Source organism: Poeciliopsis prolifica, unplaced genomic scaffold (genome assembly GCF_027474105.1).
Source record: "Poeciliopsis prolifica strain line A6 unplaced genomic scaffold, Auburn_PproV2 SCAFFOLD019, whole genome shotgun sequence".
Lineage (NCBI taxonomy): Eukaryota > Metazoa > Chordata > Actinopteri > Cyprinodontiformes > Poeciliidae > Poeciliopsis > Poeciliopsis prolifica.
Genome location: NW_026562394.1, coordinates 134,239 through 159,400, shown reverse-complemented (window position 1 = coordinate 159,400; position 25,162 = coordinate 134,239). Strand labels below are relative to the sequence as shown.

The 25,162-nt window shown below is 36.4% G+C and overlaps 3 protein-coding genes across 3 annotated transcripts in view; 1 reads left to right on the top strand and 2 right to left on the bottom strand.

The window, feature by feature from the left end:
* Nucleotides 1-6,061, bottom strand: part of LOC129368492 (protocadherin Fat 3) — an 80,867-nt gene extending 74,806 nt beyond the window's left edge. Inside the window, 4 exon segments of the mRNA XM_055043489.1 lie at nt 2-2,773; nt 2,883-2,969; nt 5,080-5,134; nt 6,001-6,061. Coding sequence (XP_054899464.1) covers nt 2-2,750 — 2,749 coding nt within the window. The 5' untranslated portion in view covers nt 2,751-2,773; nt 2,883-2,969; nt 5,080-5,134; nt 6,001-6,061.
* Nucleotides 5,397-17,339, top strand: chordc1b (cysteine and histidine-rich domain (CHORD) containing 1b). Its single transcript, XM_055043488.1, has 11 exons — nt 5,397-5,738; nt 10,133-10,182; nt 10,272-10,328; nt 10,473-10,633; nt 11,029-11,129; nt 11,451-11,509; nt 13,408-13,478; nt 13,620-13,725; nt 13,903-14,022; nt 14,108-14,170; nt 16,145-17,339. The coding sequence occupies exons 1-11, from the start codon at nt 5,675-5,677 to the stop codon at nt 16,322-16,324; spliced, it is 1,032 nt and encodes a 343-aa protein (XP_054899463.1). The 5' UTR covers nt 5,397-5,674; the 3' UTR covers nt 16,325-17,339.
* A 1,843-nt stretch (nt 17,340-19,182) lies between these two features.
* Nucleotides 19,183-24,980, bottom strand: LOC129368489 (tyrosinase-like). Its single transcript, XM_055043487.1, has 5 exons — nt 24,119-24,980; nt 22,927-23,143; nt 20,573-20,720; nt 20,299-20,480; nt 19,183-19,547 (listed from the first exon to the last, which is right to left on the bottom strand). The coding sequence occupies exons 1-5, from the start codon at nt 24,938-24,940 to the stop codon at nt 19,291-19,293; spliced, it is 1,626 nt and encodes a 541-aa protein (XP_054899462.1). The 5' UTR covers nt 24,941-24,980; the 3' UTR covers nt 19,183-19,290.
* Nucleotides 24,981-25,162: the final 182 nt, after the last annotated feature.

The following is a 25,162-nucleotide window of genomic DNA, read 5'->3' as shown; positions in this document are numbered from 1 at the left end:
CCTCTTTCGGCCTTGTCTCTAACTTCAACCTTCAATGTGAATACAGGATGTGCTTCTCTGTCCAGTTGGCTTGCAACAAATACACTTCCGGTTTCACTGTCAATACCAAACTGAGGGACGCTGGTGAGCATTCTAAAGGAGAACTGTCCATTCTGGCCTATGTCCCTGTCAAAAGCAGTAATTGCAATTACTTCCATGCCAAGGTCTGCGTTTTCTGAAACAATGGCAGAGTAACTGTCTTGATAAAATTGAGGATTATTGTCATTTGCATCCTCAATAATCACTGTAAGCAGTCTCCAGTTGGACATCTGAGGAATTCCCTGATCATAGATGGTGATATTCAGAAAATAGCGATCCTGTCGCTCACGATCCAGTGGTTGTAAAACAGTTATCAGGCCACTCTCCATGTTGACATTGAAGCTGTTCTCTTTGTTACCATCATAAATCGAAAAAAGAACACGACCGTTAAAACCAATGTCAGCGTCTCGTGCCCGCACCTGAAAAACACTGGAGCCAGGACTCAGATCCTCTTGGACAAGAATGCTTGTAGGCAGCGCTTCAAACTGTGGAGCTTGTTTGTTTGTAGAGAAAAGGTCTATGTATCTTTCATCAGATCTTGGTTTAGCCATTGCAGATGCCTTGGAGACCATTTTCTCTGCAAGAAACTGAGCTACCCTGGTCTCTTTGCAGGTGAACCCACTAGGTGGCATCCTGCCTCTCACCACTGATATATTAACGAATGTCGGATCAGAGGACATCTCACCATCTGTTGCAGCCACTTTCAAGTTAAATATAGAATTTTTTAAACTGTCTGATGCAAACGATCTTTTCAGTGTCAAAGCCCCTGAGTTAGGATTTAATTCAAAATTGTCTAACTCGTTCCCAGACAGTATCTTGTACCTCACCATTCCAACTTCGTCTATATCTATGGCTGACAAAGTAACAATGGTCTGGTTCACTGGAAAATCACGGCTTATCATGCCTCTGCAAGATACCTTCTCAAAAGCTGGCTTATTATCATTAACATTTACCACCCGAATGGTAACATTAACCTCTGTTTCTCTTCTGTAGGGCGAACCCCAGTCAGAAGCTCGCACTGCAAAAATATAAATATCCTCTGAGGACTCGAAGTCCAGATCTCTTGTGATTGTAAGCTCCCCCGTGTCCTGGTCTATACTAAATGGAATAGACTCCTCACCATTGATTGTGTGAGTTACATATCCATTTTCTCCTTTATCACTGTCCACAGCAGACACCACAAGAACAACAGTCCCAATAGGTAAGCTCTCATTAATTGCAATATCATAGGATGGCTTGCTGAACATTGGAGAGTTATCATTTGCATCTTCTATGGTAATTTGAACTCTTGCTTGCTGTTGACTGACATAATCAACTACCTCCATCTCCATGAAATCCTGGGATATCTTTGTCAGCTGCCTTATGGTCATAATAATCCCAGTCAAAGGGTTTATATCAAAGTACATTGGATCTGAGAGGCTCCTGAAACTGTAATTGACACTCAGAGGAGCTGGGGATATTTTCACCACCTCCACAATAGTGCCTGGGGGAGCAATTTCACTCACCTTGACTACATAAACATCTTTTTCAAAGTTTGCCAATACTGGGTCTTGCTTTGTAACCACTAACTGAACAACTTGGGTATTGGAAAATTTTGGAGGTATACCTCTGTCTTTGGCCTGGAAAGTTAAGTTGCAGCCATAGGGATATGTTTCCCAGTTGATCAACTCTGAGGATTTAACCCTATATTTGTTTCCAAAAGCTAATCTCTCAATGACAAACTGTTCAAAAGGGTCTCCCTCAATAATGGAAACCCACTCTATGTCCCCGGATAACCCCTCATCTTTATCCTCCACAGTCAGTACGGCATAGATGAGGTCCTTGTCTGTCAAAGACGGAGTAACTGCTACTGCACTGAGAACAGGAGCAAATTCATTAACCCTATCCACAGTTAAGACTAACCGAGCAGTGCTGCTGACACCATTATTTCCGTAGAGTTTCATTCCTCTGTCAACCACCTGCACCTCCAGTTCAAATTTTTCTCTTTTATCTATCCTGGGTCGACCTGTGAGGGTTATGACCCCACTGGTTGGATGAACGGCAAAGAGCTCTACTCTGTTCTTGAAGAAGTAGTAGAACTCCCCATTGGAACCAATGTCTGCATCTGTGGCTGTTACCCGTCCAATGCTGGTGCCCAGGGGTGCACTTTCAGAAACAACAAATGAATAGAAGGTTGGAGAAAAGAGTGGTCGGAGGTCATTTGTGTCCAAGACCTTGATAAATATAGTGACCAAGGCCTCCAGACCAATATGGGCAGATGCCTTGACTGTCAGAGTGTAATTGTCCTGTACCTCCCGATTCAGCATGGCACCGTTTCCTCCTTTAGTGCTTATACGTAAAAAACAAAAATCTCCCATTACAAACTCCTCAGCTTGAAAGATGCCATCGGTGTCTCCAGACTCAATTGAATATTTCAAGTCTAAAGGCCAGGATGGCACAAGAGTGATGCCCATTTTCACCTCACTTCTGATATAGGTTCTTACTGCTGAGTTCTCAAAGATTGAAGCATTATAGGATGGCTGGGAGAAGAGCAACAAGCCTTGTCCTGCTCTAGGTGTGGATAAAAACTGGGCTTGGATGTTGGGTAAACAGAGGAATATGCATAAAACAAAACAAAGGAAAAGAAAAAAAGTGGCTAGAGGAAGCATATTTCCCCACAGATTAAGCTTCATCAATATTCCATCACTGAGACATCCTGTTAAAGAAAAAAAAAAAGACAAAGAACAGACCTGAATTTAGTTGATAAATGTTTAAGATATGTCTACGCAAAAGATTTGAAAAATCACTATAGGATAAAAACTTACAATGACATTTCAAGAGTACAGATTTTTCCTGTGTTGATGACAGCGCAGTTGGCCGTACAACAGTGGCTTTCATTTTGACACCGACTTCTGAAAATGATAAAATGAGATCTCTTCAGGCAACAAATATAAAACCCAGTTTAAGTTATGGTTTTGTTTCTGGAATGAAGATACCAGGGTATTAAAATAATATGTTTAATCATGCTCATTTTTATTGTTGTCAAATTAAGTATTTTTACTGAGATGCTAGAAGAACTGCCAAACACTAGAGTTTTTGTTTGGCTGTTTGAGGGGTAGTGCAGCACTGCCCCTCCCCTACATGTTGCTGTGTCAGCTGAGAAGGCTGCAATACATTTATTACTTGTGACTACTATGTCATTGTTTCTGAAACAGTTAACATTTCCCATAGTATCATGCTTAAAATTCCTATAATGTCATGCCAAAAAGTTTTTTGGGTTTTTTTTTGTTTGTTTTTCTAGCTGTCTAAAGAGGTAATGCAAACCTGTCTGCACCCCACCTGTTGCTGCACAGGTCAAACTGGTGGAGAAAAGGCTGATACACTTCTACTTCACTTTATAGAAAGTCATGGTCAGCTGAAAATATTTTCACCTTGGGAAAACATGGACACTACATTGCTGGGAAGAAAGTATTTGTCCAATTTCTTCTTTTTTTGCTTTCTCATCACATGTAAATATTTCAGATCGTCAAACTAATTTTAACCTCAGTCATAATTAGACAACCAAAACATTTTCAGTATTTTAAACTCAAATTTTCTTTTTAAAGGTAAAAAAAAATTTAATTCAATTCAACCAGTGGAAAAGCATTTTTTTCACCTGTTTGTAATAATTGGCAATGACTCTCTTTTATCTCTGTGGTGGCATTTTGCTCCACTCTTTTTTGCCAAATTGTTTAAATTCTGCCACAATTTAAACAATTTGGCAAAAAAGAAATTTTAAGAATGAACAGCTTGTTTCAGGTCATGTCACAGGATCGTAATCAAATTTCAATTTTGATTAGGAAACTCCAAAATGTTCCTTTTGTGTTTTTAAGCATTCAGAGTTGCTGCTGTGTTTTGGGTCATTGTCCTCCTTCACAATTTATGTCTGTGTTGGGGGGCTGTTCCATCAATTACAGAAAATCGTCCATGTCCAAAAAATCAATAGCAACCCATATTACCAACACAATTGAAGGGATTTCTTAATTTTGTCGGTTTAGACAGTAACAACTGCAGGGTGTGGCCAATGAAATTGAATCACAGATGTGGAAGTTACTCCATGATCGAAATGGATTTATAATGTGTGAATCTGTTGATTTGTCAGGTTGGTTTGTATACAATTTTTATCCCTAATAAATTGGTTTCTTTAAAACTTTCTTTTTGCATTTACATGTTAAGACCTGTCTATTTTAACATTTTATTGAAAATCTGGAACTTAAGTGTGAAAAAAAAGAAATCTAAAAAAAGGAACACTTTATTTTTGTTTTACTATGAGTAGTTTTATATGATTTATTGATGTTTAAAATGATTTAATAAAAACTGTGATACCATGAAAGAATTATCATGCCCTGAGAATCACTGACCCAGGCTCACCCTCCTTGTTAACAGAAAATAAAGCTTTATGGGGAAAAAAAGCTTTACTTTTTGCCAAAAAGCAAAAAACAAAGCTTAAAATTTATTTTAGTCCAAGTAATTAGTTTAAGATGAAACAGTACTACAAAGAAACGTTTTTCAAAAGTCACCCTATTTGGACATTTAATTGTTGTAACAGATTCATTTTTGACAGATTCATTCATATCACTTCATCCCAAAACCAAGAAAAATAATTAGATATGTTTTGATTGCATTTAATGGATATTTTAACATGTGTTTTAAAATACTGCTGAGATTCCATACATTTTTTAGTTTATTATTAAAGAGAGAAAAGAGCAATTACACATGACTTAGACTATTTGTGTTGCACTGACATGACATCAATTCCAAAACCAGCTAAGACCTAGTCATAATTTAACCACAGAAACCAGCCACTGAGAGTCGGTCCCAGCAGATGTTGGGGGGGGACACTTGTCTCCAATTCCGATGCGGCTTCAGCAAAGCTCGCTTTTGTGCAAAAATCCATGAGTTTATGGCAGTTTCAAGCGACAGCATGCCGCTCCAGTTGCGATACTCTGTGTAGATGTGATCACAAATTGCAAAGTGTCCTACCTTTTGACGAAACAGATGCGGTCAGTGGAAGTAAATCAGTTTCCATGCTCCTTGACTGTTAAAATTAGAAAAAGAGTAATAAAGCAATGCAAAACGCGCAAAAACAGACGAGCGCGACAACAGAACAAAAATCATTTGCAACCAATTTTTCCAACAGTAGGCTGACTACTAGAATGCAGACGTCCTCATGAAACTAAACAAATATTGCCCTAGTTGCATGCACCTGGTTGATGGGCGCCGGGGTGCAGAGGGCTGTGTGCAACGGTAAATTGACCTTATAGCTGTCATAGATCGTTTGCTGCAAGGTTAGAGTCCGTGGCCACCGTTGTGCCACGGAGCTGTATCGCAAGTTTCAAAGCGGCCAGCATCAGTTGACGCTGATGTGGGACCACGCTCTCCGGATGGAGCTAGGTGGAGGGCGGTCTCCGAGTTTTGCCGAGTATAGCCGACAACAGCCGGAAGTGAGAGTAGGGAAACGGCTCACAGGCAGCTAAGCGGTAGCAGCGGCAACAGTGGCACAGCTTTCTGCATCTTTCACACAAACTCCCACGTTAGAAGTCTTGGTCACCGTTTAAAACTTGCTGCCAACATCACCATGTCTGTCTTGTGTTATAATAAGGGATGCGGACAGCGGTTTGATCCAGAGAACAACCAAGATGGTGAGTCGTGCTTTCAGTAAGGTAGCAGTGTCACGGAGGTTGAGAGAATATTAGCAAGCTAACACTCTGATCATCTAGAAATTTCTACAGCGAGCAGGCCTATTGGGCCCCTGTAAGCTAACTTCATGTTAAGTGTTGGTACTTCTTTCATTACAATTACACCTACAAACTACCTTTCCCCGGAACAAGCTTTGTGTTGTTTAATGCTAGAATGAGCCTTGATGCTAGTTAGGTTTATAAGCAAGTCAACATGGTACTTAACTGGAGCAACGTGGGTCATGCAGAGCTGAAAGTTTCATGAACCCGTAAGCCTACACTTTTATTACACGCGAGGCATCGCTTGTATATTTCATCAAAACCACAACAACAGTGGTGTGTTACCATTGTTGTCTCTCATTGGTGGGTTTAAAAGTAAAGAGGCTCTTCTGACCTATCGAGAAACAGCTTTTTTCAGTTGAAATCAGACAACCTACCTATCTGCCTTTGATCAGCTCTCTTTTGAGGGATTCATAAAGCAAACTAATCAAATTTCAGAAGTCCCACTAATTTGGTCCAGAAACTATAAAAACACGCTTGTTTGTTTGTTTGTTTGTTTTTAATGAAAAGTGAAAAGTCAAACATAAAGATTAGACCCTTATTTTCATAAAAACCTGTAATCCCTTAAATTGTCTGTTGGATTAAATTCTTATACCTTTAACAAGAATCCTGTAGCATTTTTTAATCATTCATGGTTAATGTGTATTACATTTCATTGACTTAAATCTCAGTTGACAATGATATAAACAAAATCCACGTAAAACAACAAAATGCAGCCAGAAAACCTACTTCCAAGTACAGAATACAATGGAAGTCTGCAATGTGTTTGTCTGGTGTGCCATTAACTAGCCTAAATTTGTTTCATCCTGCTAAAACTGAATTAGTTCATGTTAATAGTTCAGAAAACATGGTGGACTAAATTTACTCCTAATATGAGCTAGTTCACATTTATTTGTCAATAGTTTTATTAAATAAATTATTTAATAATGTATAAACCATAACACAGTGTGTCAATTTGCATACTGATTATGTAACTAACTGCCTGGTATTTGCAACCTACCCTTTGTCAATTTTTTACATCTGTTTAATTTTGGTAAAGGTTTCATCAAGCATATACGGTATTTCTTTCTAAAAATCAAAACAAGTGAAAGAGTTTGATTGACTTTTCTAATGACTTTTTTTTTTTTTACTGTAGCTATGAGGTTGGTGTTCCTCTTTGATAACAATCCTATTTATGTTTAAAACACATCAGCTAACCAAAATCTTGGATTATATAAATTATAGTAAAGATTTTCAGCTTCTGTTCATCTGTAATTAACTCTTCAGTAGTAAAACCTTAGAAAATGACAGAATGTGTTTACAATTATGCTGGTATTTTATTCCCTTGCTTACATAATCACAATAGCACTGTAGTCACCAAGTATTTACCTTCAAGAATAAATGTTACAACTATTTTCTACACAATGAAATAAAGGTTTATCAGTTTACAACTTTCATTTACTCAGAGTAGAGTCCCATTTAATGACTTTAGTACCTAAAGTACCTCATGTTAAAAGTTGCATTGAGTCCAAAGTTCTCAAGAAAGTTAAGTCACCCATGTTGCTGTGTAACACTATAACTATCATATATCCTTACTAAAATGGCAACTGAGGATCTGTTGAGAACCAGTGCAGATAAAGACATGTGTTAGCCTTTATCTGGAGTTATTTTTTTATTTGAAAACTATTTTGTAAAAACATGAATCTTTGTTATATTTGTAATGTTATTGTTTCAATATTACTTATTAGTAATAAACTTGTTTGTTCTTCCAAATACAAACATATTAGTCTTATTATGAATCAGATCAAATTCTGAGAAATAACATGTTCTGCTATGGGAGGACTCTCACATGGCAGAGCCCTCACCAATTGTTCAACTCCCTGTTCATTAAGAACATCAAAACAACATTAAACTAGGAGCTCTCAGCTTTCTCATCTTATAAACATATCCCGCCACAACATACACATTTCTTTTGTGATAAAAGGTGACCCAATTTGTCTCTTTCATATGTTAATTCTTGGGGGGAGACTGAAGTGGCAGCTCAAAGAAAATCAGAAATTGGCATCATCCAGGAAAGACTTGATCAGTGCGTACGTTTTTGTTTTGTTTTGTTTTGTTTGTTTTGTTTTTGTTTTTTTCACTTTTCAGCATTTTTTAAATAAATATGTCAAACCTAATCGTCATGTAATTGGTGACTTTTTTATTTTTATTTTATTTTTATGAAGCCTATTTTCCCTCCTCTCTAGGAGGCATAACTGGCAGGGGAAAGAAGGTCTCATAAACTTCTAAATGAACAAATAAGTTATGTGCTTTGTAATCCCTTTAAATATAACCAAATGACTTATACCTGAAATTTCAAAGCTTCACTTTTGGCTGCCGGCAGTTAAACCATAATGTGTGAAAATTGACTCAGAGTTTGAAGCACAGATTCATTTCTTACACAACAAGTGTTTAGTGTAACAATAGATCATATGGGAGATGACAGTTCAGATACCATGAGAATAAAAAACTGAAGAGAAATGTCTATTTAATTTTATTAAACTTATGACCTGGAAATTAAACAAGTTATAGATTTTTTTATTATTATGGTGTTACTTTGGAGTATTTATATCACTCCAAATTATTTAGATTTCTTATTTTTACACACAGTTAGAGGGATCTCATGGTCTTTGAATTATTTATTTATTTCTTCATTTGAAAAACATGCAAAAAACTGCTGAGGAGAAAATGTGATTGAATATCCCGTCATTATTTAATATCAAAAGACGAAGTATGTTTATTACTCTATTGTTAATGTGAAGACACAGACGGAGAGGCTTTTGAACTCCTAAGGATGTTGTCTTTAGCCCCCATAGCAGAGCCCTCACCAATTCTTCCACTCCCTTAGAATAATCTTCTTTTGTCTTCAAGCAATCCACTACTGTGTACTGCCAAGACACTTGAAGCCAGAGTCAAAGTCTAATTTCCATTTTAATAGGATGTCTCTTTATCATAACAGTAGAGTATATTATAATTACCTTTAGGGATATCTAAGTGGTGTATCTATGGCAATAGCACGGAAGAGGCACTGCTGAGGCGGAACTGCATGGAAAGTGATTTATCACCTGTTCTCCCTACCAATGTGATTTTTTTTTTCTTTTATTATTCATTTACCGCACAGTGATTTGTTGTTGGGGGCTCTTCATACTAGAGTAGACACAAGCATAAGGTACATTTTTCTGTTAGGAAATCTCAAATATAGCATATTGATCCTATTTCAGGATGAAATAAGCTGAATTTTCTTTGGGATGTATTGGCAAAATTCATGTTTTATTTTATTTTTGCACAATATGAGGTTTAATCCTTTGCTGAAGTCTTACAAACTTTCCACATGACATGTAAGCAGCATCTCCGAGCTAGAAACAGCTCTGAGAAAACCCAAGATTTTCGATGAACTAAACACAATTGCAACTGGTTTGTTTTGTTGCTTCACTTTTTAGTAGAAGACTGAGCCATCAGCTAATTCATATTTTCTGATGTTAATTCGTACCACACTGAAACACAATGTTTTGTGATAAGGGTGCGGAATGTTTCCAACTTTGCACCTTTGAAGCACATTTAGACATAAGAGCTCAGACCAACACAACACCATCATTGGTCTGGCATCATTGGTCTGGCTGTGTCAGTGAATTTAAATTTAAACAGACAGTGTCAGTTTATGTTGTCTTGGAGATTTAATACTTTGTTGTTGCAGATATAGGAAGCTTCACTGACCTTTTAAAGTTGCTTTCAAACATCAGTATCACCTGTAGTGTTAGCATAGCTGGCATGTGGCATGATTCCTCAGCATTACTCATACTGCTGCCAGAAGAATTGGCATAATTTGGGAAAATGCAAATAGCTCAGTTTTGATGCAAGTGTCTTTGAATAACTATGTTTTACTGATTATAATCTATAAAATGAGTTATTTAGAAATCCCTGCTGGAGGTGCACCAAGAAATTGTTTGACCAGAATAAGTTTTTAGCTTCACCTGCCTTTACTGCCAGACTCCTATAAATCAGATATCTTTTCGATTGGTGATGACATTATATACAGACATTACAAGTACTGTAATATACAATACTGTAAGATACAAAATCCAAATTGGTGCATCTCTATACATATTCTTACAGAATAGCAGATTATAGATTTTAACTACCTACATAAAAGATGTTCATGATCATAATTATGCATATGCAATAGTTATTGAGTTGTTCAGTGAGTTTTTGAGCAGTGATTAAATTCATCCCCATATTTTTGAACAGCTTGAATCAACACTGTGTTTTTTTTGTTTGCACAGATGCCTGTACCCATCACCCAGGAGTCCCAGTGTTCCACGATGCTTTGAAGGTATTGTACCTGAAAGCCAACTGATGGCTTTGTTCAAGCTTTGTTCAAACATTCTGGTCTAATTTAATGTTTTGGTAACTTCTTTTCAGGGATGGTCCTGCTGCAAGAGAAGAACTACTGACTTCTCAGACTTCCTCAGCATCGCTGTAAGTTTTCTGTTTCATTTCATCCATTTTCCCAGTTGTCTCCATTGTCTTGTTGAGCAGATATTGACTACCAACTTCTTTTCTTGGCCCCATTGGCTTTGGAGCACTTTTTATGAGTTCAATACAGTGACTTTCTTCTCTCAGGGCTGCACCAAGGGACCCCACAACAAAGAGAAGCCTCCTGAGCCGGTGAAACCAGACGTGAAAACATCAGGAGAAAAAAAGGAGTTGGAGGCCCAAAAACCAAAGTTTAATGAGTACATCATCTCTGCACCGAAACCCCAGGAGGCGATACACAGGCCAAGGTCGGTTTCTGTAAGAGCATTTTTTCTTAAGTTAGTGAAAGAGAAGTATAAATATCCAAACTAAACACAAAAATACACCTACTAAAAGTTTAAATTTGGGGTGTTTGTTATTTAATATTTGAACAGTGGAAAACGGGGCAAAGATGTGCTTTTTGCATTCATTCTAGCTTTGGGACATTGTGCTGAATATTTATGCTTTTAGATCTGCAGACTGTTCTGTATTGAAAATTTTACTTGTTTGTTCCAAACCTCAGCGAGACTAGGTTTTTTTGTCTTTGAAGCAGCATTTAAAAAAGGGAACAATGGCAAAACAATTATGATTTAATAGTGCCATGATGACTGTTTAAACTTCATAAAAGCCTATTTTTTTTCTGAGATATTTCTTTTCCTTACAGTCCCGATGAGCCGATGGTGAAACTGCAGCACAAAGTTTCTTCCTCTCTAAAGCAGGCATTGGAGAAACTGAAAGTATCCGAAAATATATCAGAGACAAAAGGTGGGAAACAGATTTTGATTTTCTTTTTCCGTCTACTGCTCTTTCTTATCATTGCTGAATACATTTTTGTCAGCCAGTACTTACAAGATCATCTGAATAGTGCTTGTGACAGCAGATGTGAAGGTCATGTTAAAAGTAGAACTTAATGGATGACCACTGGGAATTTCCCATCATCTGTGTCATCCACATCATGACATTCGAGTTAAAGATGACAGTTAGAGGGCAACACATCAAAACTGATGATACATTTTTTTAAATCTTGTCATGTGCATGATTTTTTTTCTCTTTTTTTTCCTTCTCTCTGGATGTTTTACTGTCTAGAGGAAGATGGCGATGAGATCAAAATCGGAACGTCATGTAAAAATGGAGGATGTACAAAAGTAAGTGAATCTTACTTTTTACATTTACGTTTTGTAGTGAACTGTGGCACTTTTACTTTTAACTGTAGCACTGCTCATCTCGGGAAATCAGTTAAATGGTGAACTCATTTCCGTTTATTTATATAGAGTCATTTCACAAAAAGTATAATAATTTCAGTTCATTCATACATGCAATGATCCCATATGAAATCCAACTGTACAGTAAGTTTTGTTAATTATTAAAAGTAGTTTAGAAAGTTTCTAGTGAAACCCAGCAGATTGCATCGAGTCAGTGACTTCCAGCATTCAATCCTCCTGGACTAGCATTGTCATTGACTTTACAGCAATCCCTCACAATTTTCTCTCATACAAAAACGCATGCTCATGTGTAATTATAGCAAAGAAATCACCATAATCTGATCTTATTGTTTGACATTACACCACCCTCCAACCCCCCCATAAGAAAAGTTAGTACTCAGGGGAAATTTAAGCTCCATATTTTCTGCAGGGTGGATGGAAAGCAAAGTTTTTCATTCAAGCTAATCAGACCTGTCAGAGCAGAAACCCCAAGATCAGAACAGGAATTTTGAGGAAAATTTACATTGACATGTTTGGGAGCTCGTCTGATTTACATAATTATACTTGAACTGATTTTGTATACCTACTCTCATCGGCTTCTTGCTTCTGAGCTGTGATGAATGACGATTCGATGTGAATCTAAATTAGTCTTCTTTCATCTGTTTTTATTTGTTTTGTGTACAAATATTGTGACCTCCAGAGTTCCTACACAGTGAAGAACGGAATAGAATAAAGCTTATTGTTACTACACCTATTACGATAAAATGAGAGGTTTCCTTAAGTTTCACAGTTAAACTTACAAGAACACAAACAGCACAATAGTACAATATAAAGTCACTGAAGATGATAACAAATGAACCAGTTATAGAAAATGTATGTGCATGCCTTATTTGAAGTTGGTTGCCTTTTGAACAGAAAACATGTTAAGATAGTAGAGCGTAGAGCTGACAGGAGTGTTCTTGTTTTTTATGTCTAAAATTCATCCATTTATTAATGTTTATCCAGTTATATGTTTACCGACGCAGACATTCATTTCTTTATCCATCTCCTGCATTCATCTCTCCTTACACTCTATTTGCTGTTGTTGCAGCATTCGTCTTGAAAGCAGATTCACTGTAAAAATATCTGCTATTAATTCCTAGTACACTTTTGGAAATACTCCTTAGAAACTGACTAAAAAGCACTGAGAATTGTGAAAAGTTTAGTGTAGGAAAGTAATTAATTTTGACATTAAATAATTAATTTTGACATGGAAAAGTAATTAATGTTGACATAAAAGATGAGTAGTAACCCTCGATCTCGCTCATTGCCATAATAGTTAAAAGTTTTTATGCAGCAACAGAATTAACTAAGTTCTTCTTCATCGTATGCTTTTCTGTAGGAGTACACCAATGAATCACCCCCAAATTTTCTTAATTTTGGGAGATCAGTCATCGGCTGATTCTTGCATGTTAAGCCAATTTTATCCCCTGACCTTATCTACCTCAGCAGAGGTCATAAAATCAACCAATGTCCTCTATTGCTTTGAGAGAGGCTTCACTGACCGTCCCGCTCACGAGGTCATGTCTGCACGCCTCCACTATTGCCAACTCAGTCACTTTCATGCTATAATTTGCAACATTTCAGCCAAAAATTGGTATCAGCCAAAGTCGGAATCAGCCGATCAGGCTTTTTAAAGATTGGTGATTGTAATTGGCCAGAAATTGGTGCACCTCTACTTTTGTCAACAAAATAAATACTGAATCAAAAACAAAAAGGGATTTTATGACTGGATAAAACAGTATCAATAATATTTAAAAAAAAGATGTATTTTGAATTCTCATTTTTGTTTTTAACCTCAGGTTTTTGAGGGACCTTCAAGTGACTCAGACATATGCTCGTTCCACTCTGGAGTCCCCATCTTCCATGAAGGGTTGGTATAAATGCTAATGTTAAGCATATGTCTCTTATAAAATGTAAAATTCACCCCACACCATTATTTATTGACATTTATCAGTTGCCATTCTCTTGTGGCAACTGTAAAAGAATAATTACTTCTCTCCTGCTTCTCCAGGATGAAATACTGGAGCTGCTGTAAAAGGAAAACCTCTGACTTTAACACCTTCCTGTCTCAGGAGGGCTGCACAAAGGGAGCACATCTATGGAGGAAAAAAGATGCAGTATGTGGTGCCAGCTTGACAGCAATTGATCATTTTGTGGTGCAAGTCTATGAGGAGCCTTGGCTGGAACTCCATCTAGTGGTTTCTGGAAAGCGATTTCACAATGAAGACGTTTCTTTGCAGCAGAGGTCGACAAGTTGACTGATGTGCTGGGCTTTAACTGCATTCTCTTTGTAGGGGAAGAAGGTGGTCCCCTGCCGGTTCGACTGGCACCAGACAGGGACACAGGTCATCATTTCTATTTATGCCAAAAATGCCGTTCCTGAGCTAAGCTATGTGGATGCCAACAGCACTACAGTGAGAGGCTGAATACACTCTGATTATTTCTGAACTGCTTAGAGTTTAATTTACTTAAGATTCAATTTCATTTTTTTTTCTCTAGCTCAACATCCACATTATATTTGATGGCGAGAAGGAATTTCAACAGGATATCAGCTTGTGGGGAGTAAGTACAGTAATACCATAGTGAAATAAACCTTTAATGGTTTATGTTCTATGTATGTTGTGCATGGACCATTTTCTAAGGATTTGACAGTACACTGGAGACATTGACAAAAACTGGCTTTTATATTGAAGATAAATATTTATGTTTTTAATATTTTAATGTTAACAGTCAGAGGAGTTAAGTCTAAATAGGGAGACAAATCTAAATGTAAACAAACCCAAATGTTTGAGGCCATAAACTATAGTTTAATTCATTGCACATCCCAAATGATACTGAATTGGGTACATTCAAGTTTAGATAACAAACTCCTCCATTCAGATTTGTAAAAATGTAAATACAAATATGCCCTGCACATGTGATTCTTCACTCTGCACATCTACATTTTTTGGGGGAAAAATGTTAACACACTGCGAGTTTGAGATCATCCTAAATAAGGATGGAAAGGCAATTGATGTTTTTTTTTATGTGCAATACAGACTGGTTTGTTAATGTTGTACAACACTGAGATGGTTTTCAAACTCATTTTAAATAATTATACAGTTGTTCTGGGACAAGTTGGGGTTGATACATTTAAAACTTTACTTTAAATGTCTCTTATTGACATACATACTTTAAATACAATAGTACTCATAGGGTTGGTAAAATAGCCTGTCACTTTAGGCAAAAAACAGGTAGTTACTCATTTACACAATGAAGCGTAGTGATGGTGTAAGGACAAACATCAACTGTACATCGAGCTTGTGTGCAAATAATTTTCTCACCAAATATGCCAGCTCATTGTCTGTTCACAACCACTCTGTTCATTAAAATGAATGAGCTAAGCCACCTCATCAAAGTGTTAGTTATTTTTGCATCATATTTCATTTGTATAATGATTGCATAAAAATGCTTCCTGTTAAAAACAACAATCCTACAGTTGTGCCAAAAAAGCTTTTTCTCTGCAGTCAGCAGTTCCAATTATATAAGTAAAACTTGTGCTGGTTGTGCTTTAACATTGGCATTATGTGAGAATTTGGAATACCTTACTGACACGAATAAATTCCATGTCAATAATAGTTTAAATAGGCCAGTCCTGATCAATATGTCGGCTCCAGTGGAACTGCTTCTATTGCTTGGAACCTCGGTGGGTCAGGCTGCATGAGGACAGGGTAACCATAGCCTCGAGCACAGTTACGAACGGGTAGTCGTGGGAAACCTAAAGCAACCGATGAACCTGGTGTCATCTTGTGTCATCTCATTTTCTAAAAAAAAAAAGCGTTTCACACTGTGCTACTTGGAATATGTTCTTATTCACAAAGTAACCAAAAAACTGTAGATGCATATAAAATATATTATCATAGAAATTAAAGATATTTACTACGTTTCTTTTCTACATTGACTCATGACCTTAGTAATATGTATGCTCCATGAAATTGAGATAAATAGTTAACACATTATTTGTTACCAGATTAAGTTACAGACCAAAACACACATAATTATCTCCATGCAAAGCTTGCATGGAGTATATTGAGTTGTTGAGAATTTTGAAGCCTGTTTTCCCTCTGGTGAGAATTTTGTGTTTGTGGTATTTTTTGAAATATATTACATGGAAATATATCATTTTAATTAGTTAAAAACAAGTTATCTTGAATTAATTTCCATACTCATTGAGTATTTAAGTGGGACATCATTCAGTGAAGACTTTTTATATAAATTGATTAGTTGTCTCTGGAAACATTAGTTTCTAGTTGGACCATGTTTTCTGAGCTTGCATAATTTTTTTCATCATTTCTTTCACTGCTAAGTGCTCCTGGGCACATGCCCATTTAATGTTCAAAAATCCTTGAAATGCGCAAATCTAGTCCTTCTTGATTTAGAAAGTCTTACTTCAGTGGAGATTTTGGCTGTTACTAAAAACAAAAAAATCACTAAAGTGTGTTCAGAACACATTTTAATTTCTGTTGAACAAGTTGCTCCTTCTATCTCACCTTCCAGGTGATAGATGTGACCAAAAGCATGGTAAACATGATGGCGGCCAAGATAGAAGTTGCCATGAAGAAGGCGGAGCCAATGTCCTGGGCTCGTCTGGATCTGCCACCTCCCATCACCCCACCCAAAGAGAACGACGAAAAGAAAGAAGAAGGGGATAGTGAGGATGAGGATGAAGATGAATGATGACATGTTTCTATCTAGCTTAATCAAAGGCAGGAAATATTTTAACTTATTTACCTCTTTAAAGAATGGCCTCTTTTGCAGTTATAGCATTCTTTTATTTCTCTGACATTCACTGCAGTTTTTCCCTTATCTCTCTTCATTATCAGAATTACTTCTGGCTTTCTTCTGAAATATTGGAGTTCATTAGAAGCTTGAGTGCTAAGTATATCTTAAAAATATTTTTATGTGGACAAAAGTAGACTTTAATCAAATGAGGCAGCAACTCACCTGTGTATTTGCACTGACATTATCTTTAAAAACAATCTGACGGAGATGACGGGGCCGCTCATATTGAATCATAATAGACCGCAGTTGTGACCATCTCTCTACAATGGTGGGTAAAAGATGATTAAACTTGTACATTTACATTGTCTCATAATTGAGAAATTGGAAGTTACACACTTCCAGCTGTGTAATGTGCTGGCATTCCATCCTTTGGTTTCAATTATTAGATAAATTATTCAAATTTGTTTTCATTTTCTGTTAATGTCCTAAGAAATTTAGGCTGTCTGCGTGATGAAGAGATATTCTATTAAATTTGAATCCTCCAGGTATCTATATGTGTTTAAAATGGAATATATTTTAATAAACATCATTAAAATTATTAGTTCTTCAAGTTTTGCTTTACCTTTGTTCCAGTGGAAATAAAGGTGTGCTCTAGACTTTTTTTTTTACATTATATTCTGCATTTATTTTGTACACTTTTGCTTTGAGTGACTATTTCTTCTGACTACAACACACTTCGGTTTTAATGGGAATGTACTGTAACATTTGACTATGCCAAATGAATACTAAGTATTTTGAGCAAAATTATTGAAATGATACACTAGACAGCATGTGTCTATGTTTAGAATGTTTGACATTTATTTGGCTTAATGAGACCACAATAAGAGGTGCATTAGGAAACAGGTTTATTCCACCCCCTGCAGAAAAATAAAGTTTTGTTTAGCAAATTAAAAGCTGAGTGCTGGTGTTTGTTTATAAAAAAAAAACAGTCTTTGAGTGTGCTACAATAGATTTTTCTAATCTTTCTCAACTATATTGCGATTGTAATAAGATAGGAAACGAATTAAATTGCAATATGAAATTAAAAGGCAAAACCTTGTCATTTTAAAAATTATAAAGTAGGTACTGAGGACTTACTGTACAGAACTAAAGTAGACCAGTTGAAAAATGTTAAATTAAATGTATTATGTGCTTAGAAAAGACATAATGCTACTCCTATTTTAAGAGGCCAGCAATACCTATCACATCTTTTGAAGCCAACAGGTTGTGTGAAACCGGTGTGGCTCCATGATCAGGAATGTTTCCAATCCATATACAGTCTCCATGGTAACTAACTGACCAATGAACTGTCACAGTATCTTTTACTATCATTACTGATTATTATTACTGATAATCACATATTCACCACAGCAGCAGGATTTACTATCGCTGTCCAGTTCATCAAGTGCTCAGTATAGTTCCTAAACCAAGTTTACTTGGTGGAGAATCAACCAGTCATGTGGCAACAAGCTCTCTTCACTTTGGGTTTATGTTTGATACTTAGATCTTTTTTTTTTTCTTTTTGGGAAATAAAAAAATTAAATAAAAAATCTCGAAACCTATGTGCTACTGCAGCAGAAGACCATACTGTACACAGGCAAAACATAAATCATTAACGGATTTACATGGAAGCACAGGTCCCTCAGAACTTATCTGAGATTTTCTACTTTTAACTACTAACTTAACTACTTTATAATTACTTTGCCTGCTGAATTTTTCTCCCCATCATGTCCATTGCTTTATGACCCAGTGGGCTCTTTCCAGCAGAATAGTGCATGGTTCATTACAAGTCCTCTGCAGAACTAAATCAGACTGAATGGGTGGTTCAGCAGTGTTGGAATCAGGGCACATGGAAAATATTGACTCAACATCTCATCAGTCAGAGTTCTAAGAGTCAAATCACTTGTTACTGACATTAAACCTAGTACTCAGTGATGCAATGAAATAAAACTCCATATCTTCTATTGACAACTGTTCATTCATTCTATTAGCAATGAGTGTCATCTCCTCGTATTATCTTACTTGATGTGTAACCCCATGCACCCATCAGGGACTCTGAGAATCAATTATTATTCTTGAGGCAATCTGTACCAACCCAAAATTCTGGCATCCTTTCCTTGTCTAATGCAGAATTATGTTTATCGCTGAAGTGTGCTTTCATCCAGAAACTGTAACTCTTTGCTCTGGGGCACTGTTTTCTTGTTTTGTTCTTTGCAAATTGTGTTTCACATTAAGCAGTTTTTTAATGTAAATTCTTTTTACTGCAACCAGGCTTTTACAGTTCAATTAGCAGAGCTTACTTTTTTCTCTTCCCATTTGTTACGTGTTATCATTTTCAAGTTGCATTTCATTTAGCTTACAGTTTTGCCTTGTGCATTTTTTACTTTGATAAGGAAAATATGCTAACTACAATAAGTCCATATGCCTATTGATGTACATCCAACAAGGGCAAAATATTTTGCCCTTGAATAACGCTATGCTTTTGAGTAACTTTATGCTATATTTGTAAAATTCCCCATAAGTTCAGGTTAGGATAAATAGGGATTGTAAGCATAAGGTTTTCCTAATTCATTCAAAAAAAGACCAAAAGCTCAAGTTCACAACTAATGAAGTAAATCAGCCTTAATTTTCAAGATTATCATTATTAAGGTAAAGAATACATGTCTGGAATCATGAAAATATTTTCTGAAAAATTTAAATACTCCAAGAACATATGTTAAAAGCATGTGCTGAATCCCATAATGTTTTGGAAGAGTTTGATAATATTTATTAAAATGTAATGAGTTGTAAACATTGTTATTTTACATAGTTTCCTAAACTATGTAACATATATATTTAGATAAACATTGGTAATACTACCATGAATAATTAGCAATGAATAATTACATAGTTGTTTGGTAGCTATGGTGGCTGCCTTCAGATTCATTGTTCCAGATAAGTGGCTGCTTTTCTGGTAAGGCAAAGACGTTTTTCCAAATTTTCCTGCGAGGCCAGGCCTTGCATCGATGTTTAGCGAGAAGGACTGCGATAGCTGTGGTCACAGTCACAATTCCTCCACAGAGTGCTGCAAGGATCAGCCAGGGCCACACATCATGCAGCTCATCCAGGTAGGGACGCATGGATTCTGCAAGCCTTTGGTCTGCAAGAGAGGTGGAGCAAAGTCAGCAAAGTTTGTTTTTATATATGGCCATGAATCCCTTTTAATGACCAATGCATAGTTTAAGCAATATACAAAAGGCAATATCCAGTGAGTTTTTTTCTTGTCCATCCAGAATCACTTTCTTCCCTGCATCTGCTGTATCGCTTGTGGCAAACTACAACAAGACTTGCTGTATTTAGCTTTCTTTTTGTTATCAATATTTCATAAAGGCCAGTTTTGTGGCATGCAAAATGAACTGTTAACAGGATGAACAGACTTTTGTTCCTGAACTGTTGCTCCTTCAATTTTCTCTTCATTATTTTCATCAACTGAGCTCATAAAAATTAATCACAGTGGCAACATCATTTCTTATCTTAAACAAATTCATCAAATCAAGCCCAATTTTTCCAGGTGTTATTTATTTAAAAAAACAAAAAAACTTTGAAAACCATGTATTCCCTTCTTTCCAATTCTTAATTAAGCAATGTGTCCTGCAGATTTATTCAAAAATAATAAAAAAAGAAATCTTTCAATATTTGGTGTGAAAATGTAAAAAATAATAATTTTGAGGAGTGTAAATACTTTGGAATTGTGCTGTATATGCATAAACTAATTTCTAATTACTAAAATTAACTAATTCTGTATTATATTTAGACTGACCATAAATGCAAATAGCTGACATGACAGAATTAAATAACAAAAAATATCAACTTCAATAAAAACAATTTATTAAAATCTGAAAGGAACTTACTGGCATCCAGCAAATAAGAGTACTCATATCCAAGGTCTTTGCTGGAAATAAAGTACTCTTTATTTCTGTGCAGGGGTATAAACGGCGGCATGTGGTAATCACCATTGTGCCCTATGGGAGCATTAGACTCCGGATACTGAGATGGAGATGGTTTGTGTCTCCTTAGCCACTGTTCATATATACTTTAAAAGACAGAGAAAATGTAGAACCACTATTAACTGCAAAAATATGTATGGTGGTCTCAATTTCAGGTCTGTGCAGATGCATTTATTACCTGTCAACAAAAGCATGGTGAAGCATAAATATGGGGTCATTTGCAGAACCCTGCACAGAGGACATAGATCCATTCATAAACACATGCAGGGCAGCATGCATACCCAAACGAGAACTGCTTCCCAACCCAGTCTGAGGGTCCCCAAATCCTGCAGAAAGAATAAAATAGGTAACAAAGAAAACTAGAACACTGCAAACTTCCATGTTGCATCATTATCAAATGGTGTTTCTTTGTTTTGTTTTGTCTTGTTTTTAACATTTAGTTCTTCACTTTGGTAAAGAATCTTATCCATCACTTGGACTATACAGTTAAAGTAATTGTTTTGAAAACAAATTTTCTGTAATTTATTTTGTTTTGTTGCTGTTAAAACAACAGGTTCTTTATCACTTCAGCCAACATTGATAAAGGACTGGTTTCACCATGAATACTGATATACTCATCAGTTTTGGCAGCTTCAATGCCTTGAACAGGTGCATGTCTCAAAACTAAGACTCTTCTCTGGGACACCAGTTTCTTTTGATTTACCAATAGTGTGAAACAAAGAAGCATTGTAAATGAGCTGATAAAGTGTCTAAAACTATCTAAATTAAACCGTTTAATCCCATTTTTTTTCCTGCAAACTAAGCATTTCAACCCTTAGACTTCCCTAACACATGATATTTATGAATTATCACATTTTACATTGGTTATGTTACTGAAAATGTAGGTTTCATACTCTGCAACAATTGTTTCCAGTGGAAAACTGCATAGTCTGAATTATACAAATCTGGTGTATTTATACATATAAAAAAATAAGAAAAATCAACTTCAACTGTGGGAATGACAGTGATGTAGGAGACATCATTTTGAGGTACCTTCAGGTCTAGAAGATCCAAAACATCTGATAATTTAAGCTGTATGGGAAAAGCAAGGCATATAGAATATACAGGCAAACCATTGACACATAGTATAGTGATGTCTGTATTATGCTAGCGGCAACAATTGTTGCCATGCTTACGTTCACTCTTATGGTCAGAATATAAATGAAGGGATACAATTTTCTTCATATATCAGAAGAAGACACTTGAAAGAACATATGTTCAAAATATCTTGTTTTTTTTTATTAAAGTATTTTACTGGCTTACTTTTGTTCAGGTTTGTGACAGACATTTACGTCCAGCATCACAGAGAGGAAGTAAAAAGGTCTGGTCATGTGACCTTTCACACTAGATACATGAAATTGATATTGCTTAGAATAGACACACTGTTGTTTTATTTTAAAACTTAAATTAGCTGCCAAAAGTTTAAAAAATCATTTAGAGCTTCTAGAAGTTAGAAAAAATATCTGGCAACAATGCACTGTTTAACTGCTTTCAACTATGTTCACTTGAATGAGCTCATGGGAAACCCTCACATTATCTGTCACAACTTAAAATGGAATTAGTCCTAAAATGTTTGCTGAGGCATAAGTAAGAAAAGTCAGAGTTGCAGCTTAGGCTCTCAACAGCCTTCTTAAATGAGCATGACGATTCAAACACATTTCTTCCTCTTTAGGCAGTGTCAGCAAACACTGCCCAAATAAATGTCCACTCTTACTGAGTACATAAGCATATAAATATGGTCTAATTTAGTAATACAAGTCATACAAGAATAGTAAAACAGGTATGCAATTTTTTGCAGTTTTATGTATTGGGACATTCTAATAATAACAGGATTTTGCCATGTTTTATAGTTATTTAAATCTAAATTTAAATAAATAAAAGCACATCAGCTTCTACATTTTTATTATTCACTTCTCAAAGTCAGTTTGTAAAAGTCCACTCCCTGATCCAACATGCTGCTTAAGAAACTTCATGAGCAAGAACTCGAATGGTTTTCTGTTTACCTTCATCCATCTCACCTTCTATTAACTCAATATCAATAAAACATGGGTCACATGGGTATCTCCCTCAAACATAAAGTCAGATCCCTTGGTTTAATGAAGACGTGGTAAAAGAGATTGAGGTTTTCATATAGCTTTGCAGCAATGCTACACCACACCACTTTTGCTTAATATAGATGGTTAAAGGTTCAAACAAATAACTTTTTCTGTTTTGAATCAACTGCTTATTCTATCCAGAATGGACTATCCTGGCTCTTTTATTTCTCAAAACAGTAGGACATTTATTTTTGCTTGGATGTTAAACACCTATAAAAATATTAACCTTTTTTTTTTTCCGGTGAAGAGAAATGTCCTTCACTGCTAAGAATGATGAGCAACCTTGAGACGAACTTGCACTACATATAAAAGTATGACAGCAAGACATAGAAGCAGTCAGAAAACCAGCTGAAGTGAGATTGTATGTTGGTTTATACTCAGGCTTTGACTGGCTGACCTTCCAGGGTATTCCTGAAGCTCATGTTGGCGGTGCGGTCCATTGCTCCAGTGTCATAGTTTGGGAGGCTGAGGGTGAACTCAACATCTGCAGAAGTTGGTAATCTTTCCACAATATTTTGATCATGGTTTCCAGGGTTACGGCGGAGAGGGCCTTCATTTCTGGCATCACAGAGAACACCCATGTTACTGTACTCCTCGGCTTGGGAGCACAGTACCTGTTGTTGCAGAGTACAGAGAGTTAAATAGTAAACACAAACCCTTATTAGTGAACTAGACATTACTTAATGTCTAGCAGACATTAATGTCTGCAGGTTTGAAACACAAAATGAGTTTCTATCTTGTGCAAATGTCCATTTTAGAAGATTTTCTTATGAGTTAATTCTGTAAGCTCTTTTGTAAATATACTTTTAAAAAAAAGTGCTACTAGTTGATTGAGATTACAAAATAAGGTTGCGTCAGTATGAAAATTTCAATCATAACTTTGAAAGAAGTTTTAAGATTTATGTATTAATGGAAAACGTTACTTAATACAATGGAAAATATTTTATTTTTTTCCATTATATTAATTATTTTACAACATATAATTTATGTGAAAACAATTATTTTTTCATATAAATTGTTTTTTATGAGTAAAAATATTTCCTCAGTAATTCGACAGATGGTACAAATACTCTACAATTTTTTTTCCTTTTTCTTGTCTGTCCATAGATTATTTCTAATATAGTCGTGCTACTTTTTGGCATCTTTGAAACATGCCTTTGTGTTTATTTTGGTCAGTTTACTTTGCCTTGGAACTTCTATGGACTCCATTTTACCTCTTTTGTCGTGTCAATGCTGACTTATAAAAGAAAGTTACTCATAGTTGTTTCAGAATTTTAGAAATCAAGCGATGTTTATTTAAAATATTATGTTATTTTCACGCAGAATCTGCCTGGTTGGGATATTTTTTTCTTTTTGTTTTTGAAATGATCATTTCAGTTGTCAAAAAAGCCAAAACAGAAGAATTGTTTTTGAAAATATATATATTGCAAGATAGGACTGAAGACAGTTTTTGTTTGTCATGTATTTTAAATTTATGTTTCACTTTTTAGGAAAAAAAAATTGTAAAGCAAAACATACGACAATCAGAATAATCTTTTTAAAAACATTTTTACAAAAATAAACAAAAGAAAAAGTATGTTTTATTTTACCTTCCAAGAGGAGAAGACAGAGCTTGGGCTGATAAGATTGGGGTCCTGGGGACTCTGAGCCCCCATCAGCTCGTCAGTGCACACATCACAGTCCTGTGCATCTCTCCAGTCCCAGTAGGGAATGGAGAAAGTCATGTCGCCTGTCAGCTTCCTGATCTCATGTTCCCAGTGCAGCAAGTAAACACGGTGCCATGGTGGAAATGCAGGAGCCCAGTGTGCAAAGTCCACATTTCTCCAGACATTCCCTGGCCCACCTAACAGTGCATTGCGAGACACATAGTAATGCATCCAGACAAACATATCATACACAGAAACATTAGCAAACATCGGATTGGAGCCATTCTCCATCTCCCTATAGGTCCCTGTTGCAACAACATAGTCCCCGCTGATTGTCTGCTTGGCGAGATTCAGGTAAGAAATAAATCTGTTTCTCTCAGCCCTGGTCAGGTGGAATATGTTTCTTCTAAGGGACTCTCTTCTTTCATTGCAGTTGTCCCCAAAGTAGCCAAACTTGCAGTCCCCGCAGTTAAACCCCATAAAGTTCCCTGCACACTGACAAGTCCGGTTGTAGAAAACCAAAGGCCACTTCTCTCGATCATCCAGTCCTGAGAAGGGGTACTGTGGTCCGTCAGGCTGCTCTGAGATCTCCACATCCTCACAGGAGCCCCTGCCTGACCTGGCTCCACAAGCTGAGCTGTCCCCCTCCCACACCGGACAGCACTCCTTGGTCCTCAGGGCTTGTTGCGTTACGCAAAGGCGAGGGAACTGCTGATAGGTGGGCACCAAACACAGGATGAAAATAAGAACTTTTAACTCCCACATCTCAGCCTTTTCCTTTCAGAGGCAAAGCAGACACTGAGATATGAACCAAGAACTGCCACAGTGGGAAAGTGGGAGGAATTTTCTCTGAAGTTCTTGAGATCCCAGTACCACCCTCCACTGCTCTCGCAGTCACATGCTATAATACCCTCATGCTTACCTCATGAGTGGTGCAAACAGCCTGAGAAGAACCTACTCATCCAAGGACGGGTGTAATCTTCATAG

Excerpts from the sequence above, each read along its gene's own strand:
- LOC129368489 (XM_055043487.1), bottom strand. The coding sequence starts at position 24,940 with ATGTGGGAGTTAAAAGTTCTTATTTTCATCCTGTGTTTGGTGCCCACC. Across the intron at positions 20,721-22,926 it reads CTTCAGGAATACCCTGGAAG|GATTTGGGGACCCTCAGACT; the intron begins GTCAGCCAGTCA and ends TTCTTTCTGCAG. Across the intron at positions 19,548-20,298 it reads CTCTTATTTGCTGGATGCCA|ACCAAAGGCTTGCAGAATCC; the intron begins GTAAGTTCCTTT and ends CCTCTCTTGCAG.
- chordc1b (XM_055043488.1), top strand. The coding sequence starts at position 5,675 with ATGTCTGTCTTGTGTTATAATAAGGGATGCGGACAGCGGTTTGATCCA. Across the intron at positions 10,329-10,472 it reads CAGACTTCCTCAGCATCGCT|GGCTGCACCAAGGGACCCCA; the intron begins GTAAGTTTTCTG and ends TTCTTCTCTCAG. Across the intron at positions 11,510-13,407 it reads AAAATGGAGGATGTACAAAA|GTTTTTGAGGGACCTTCAAG; the intron begins GTAAGTGAATCT and ends TTTTAACCTCAG.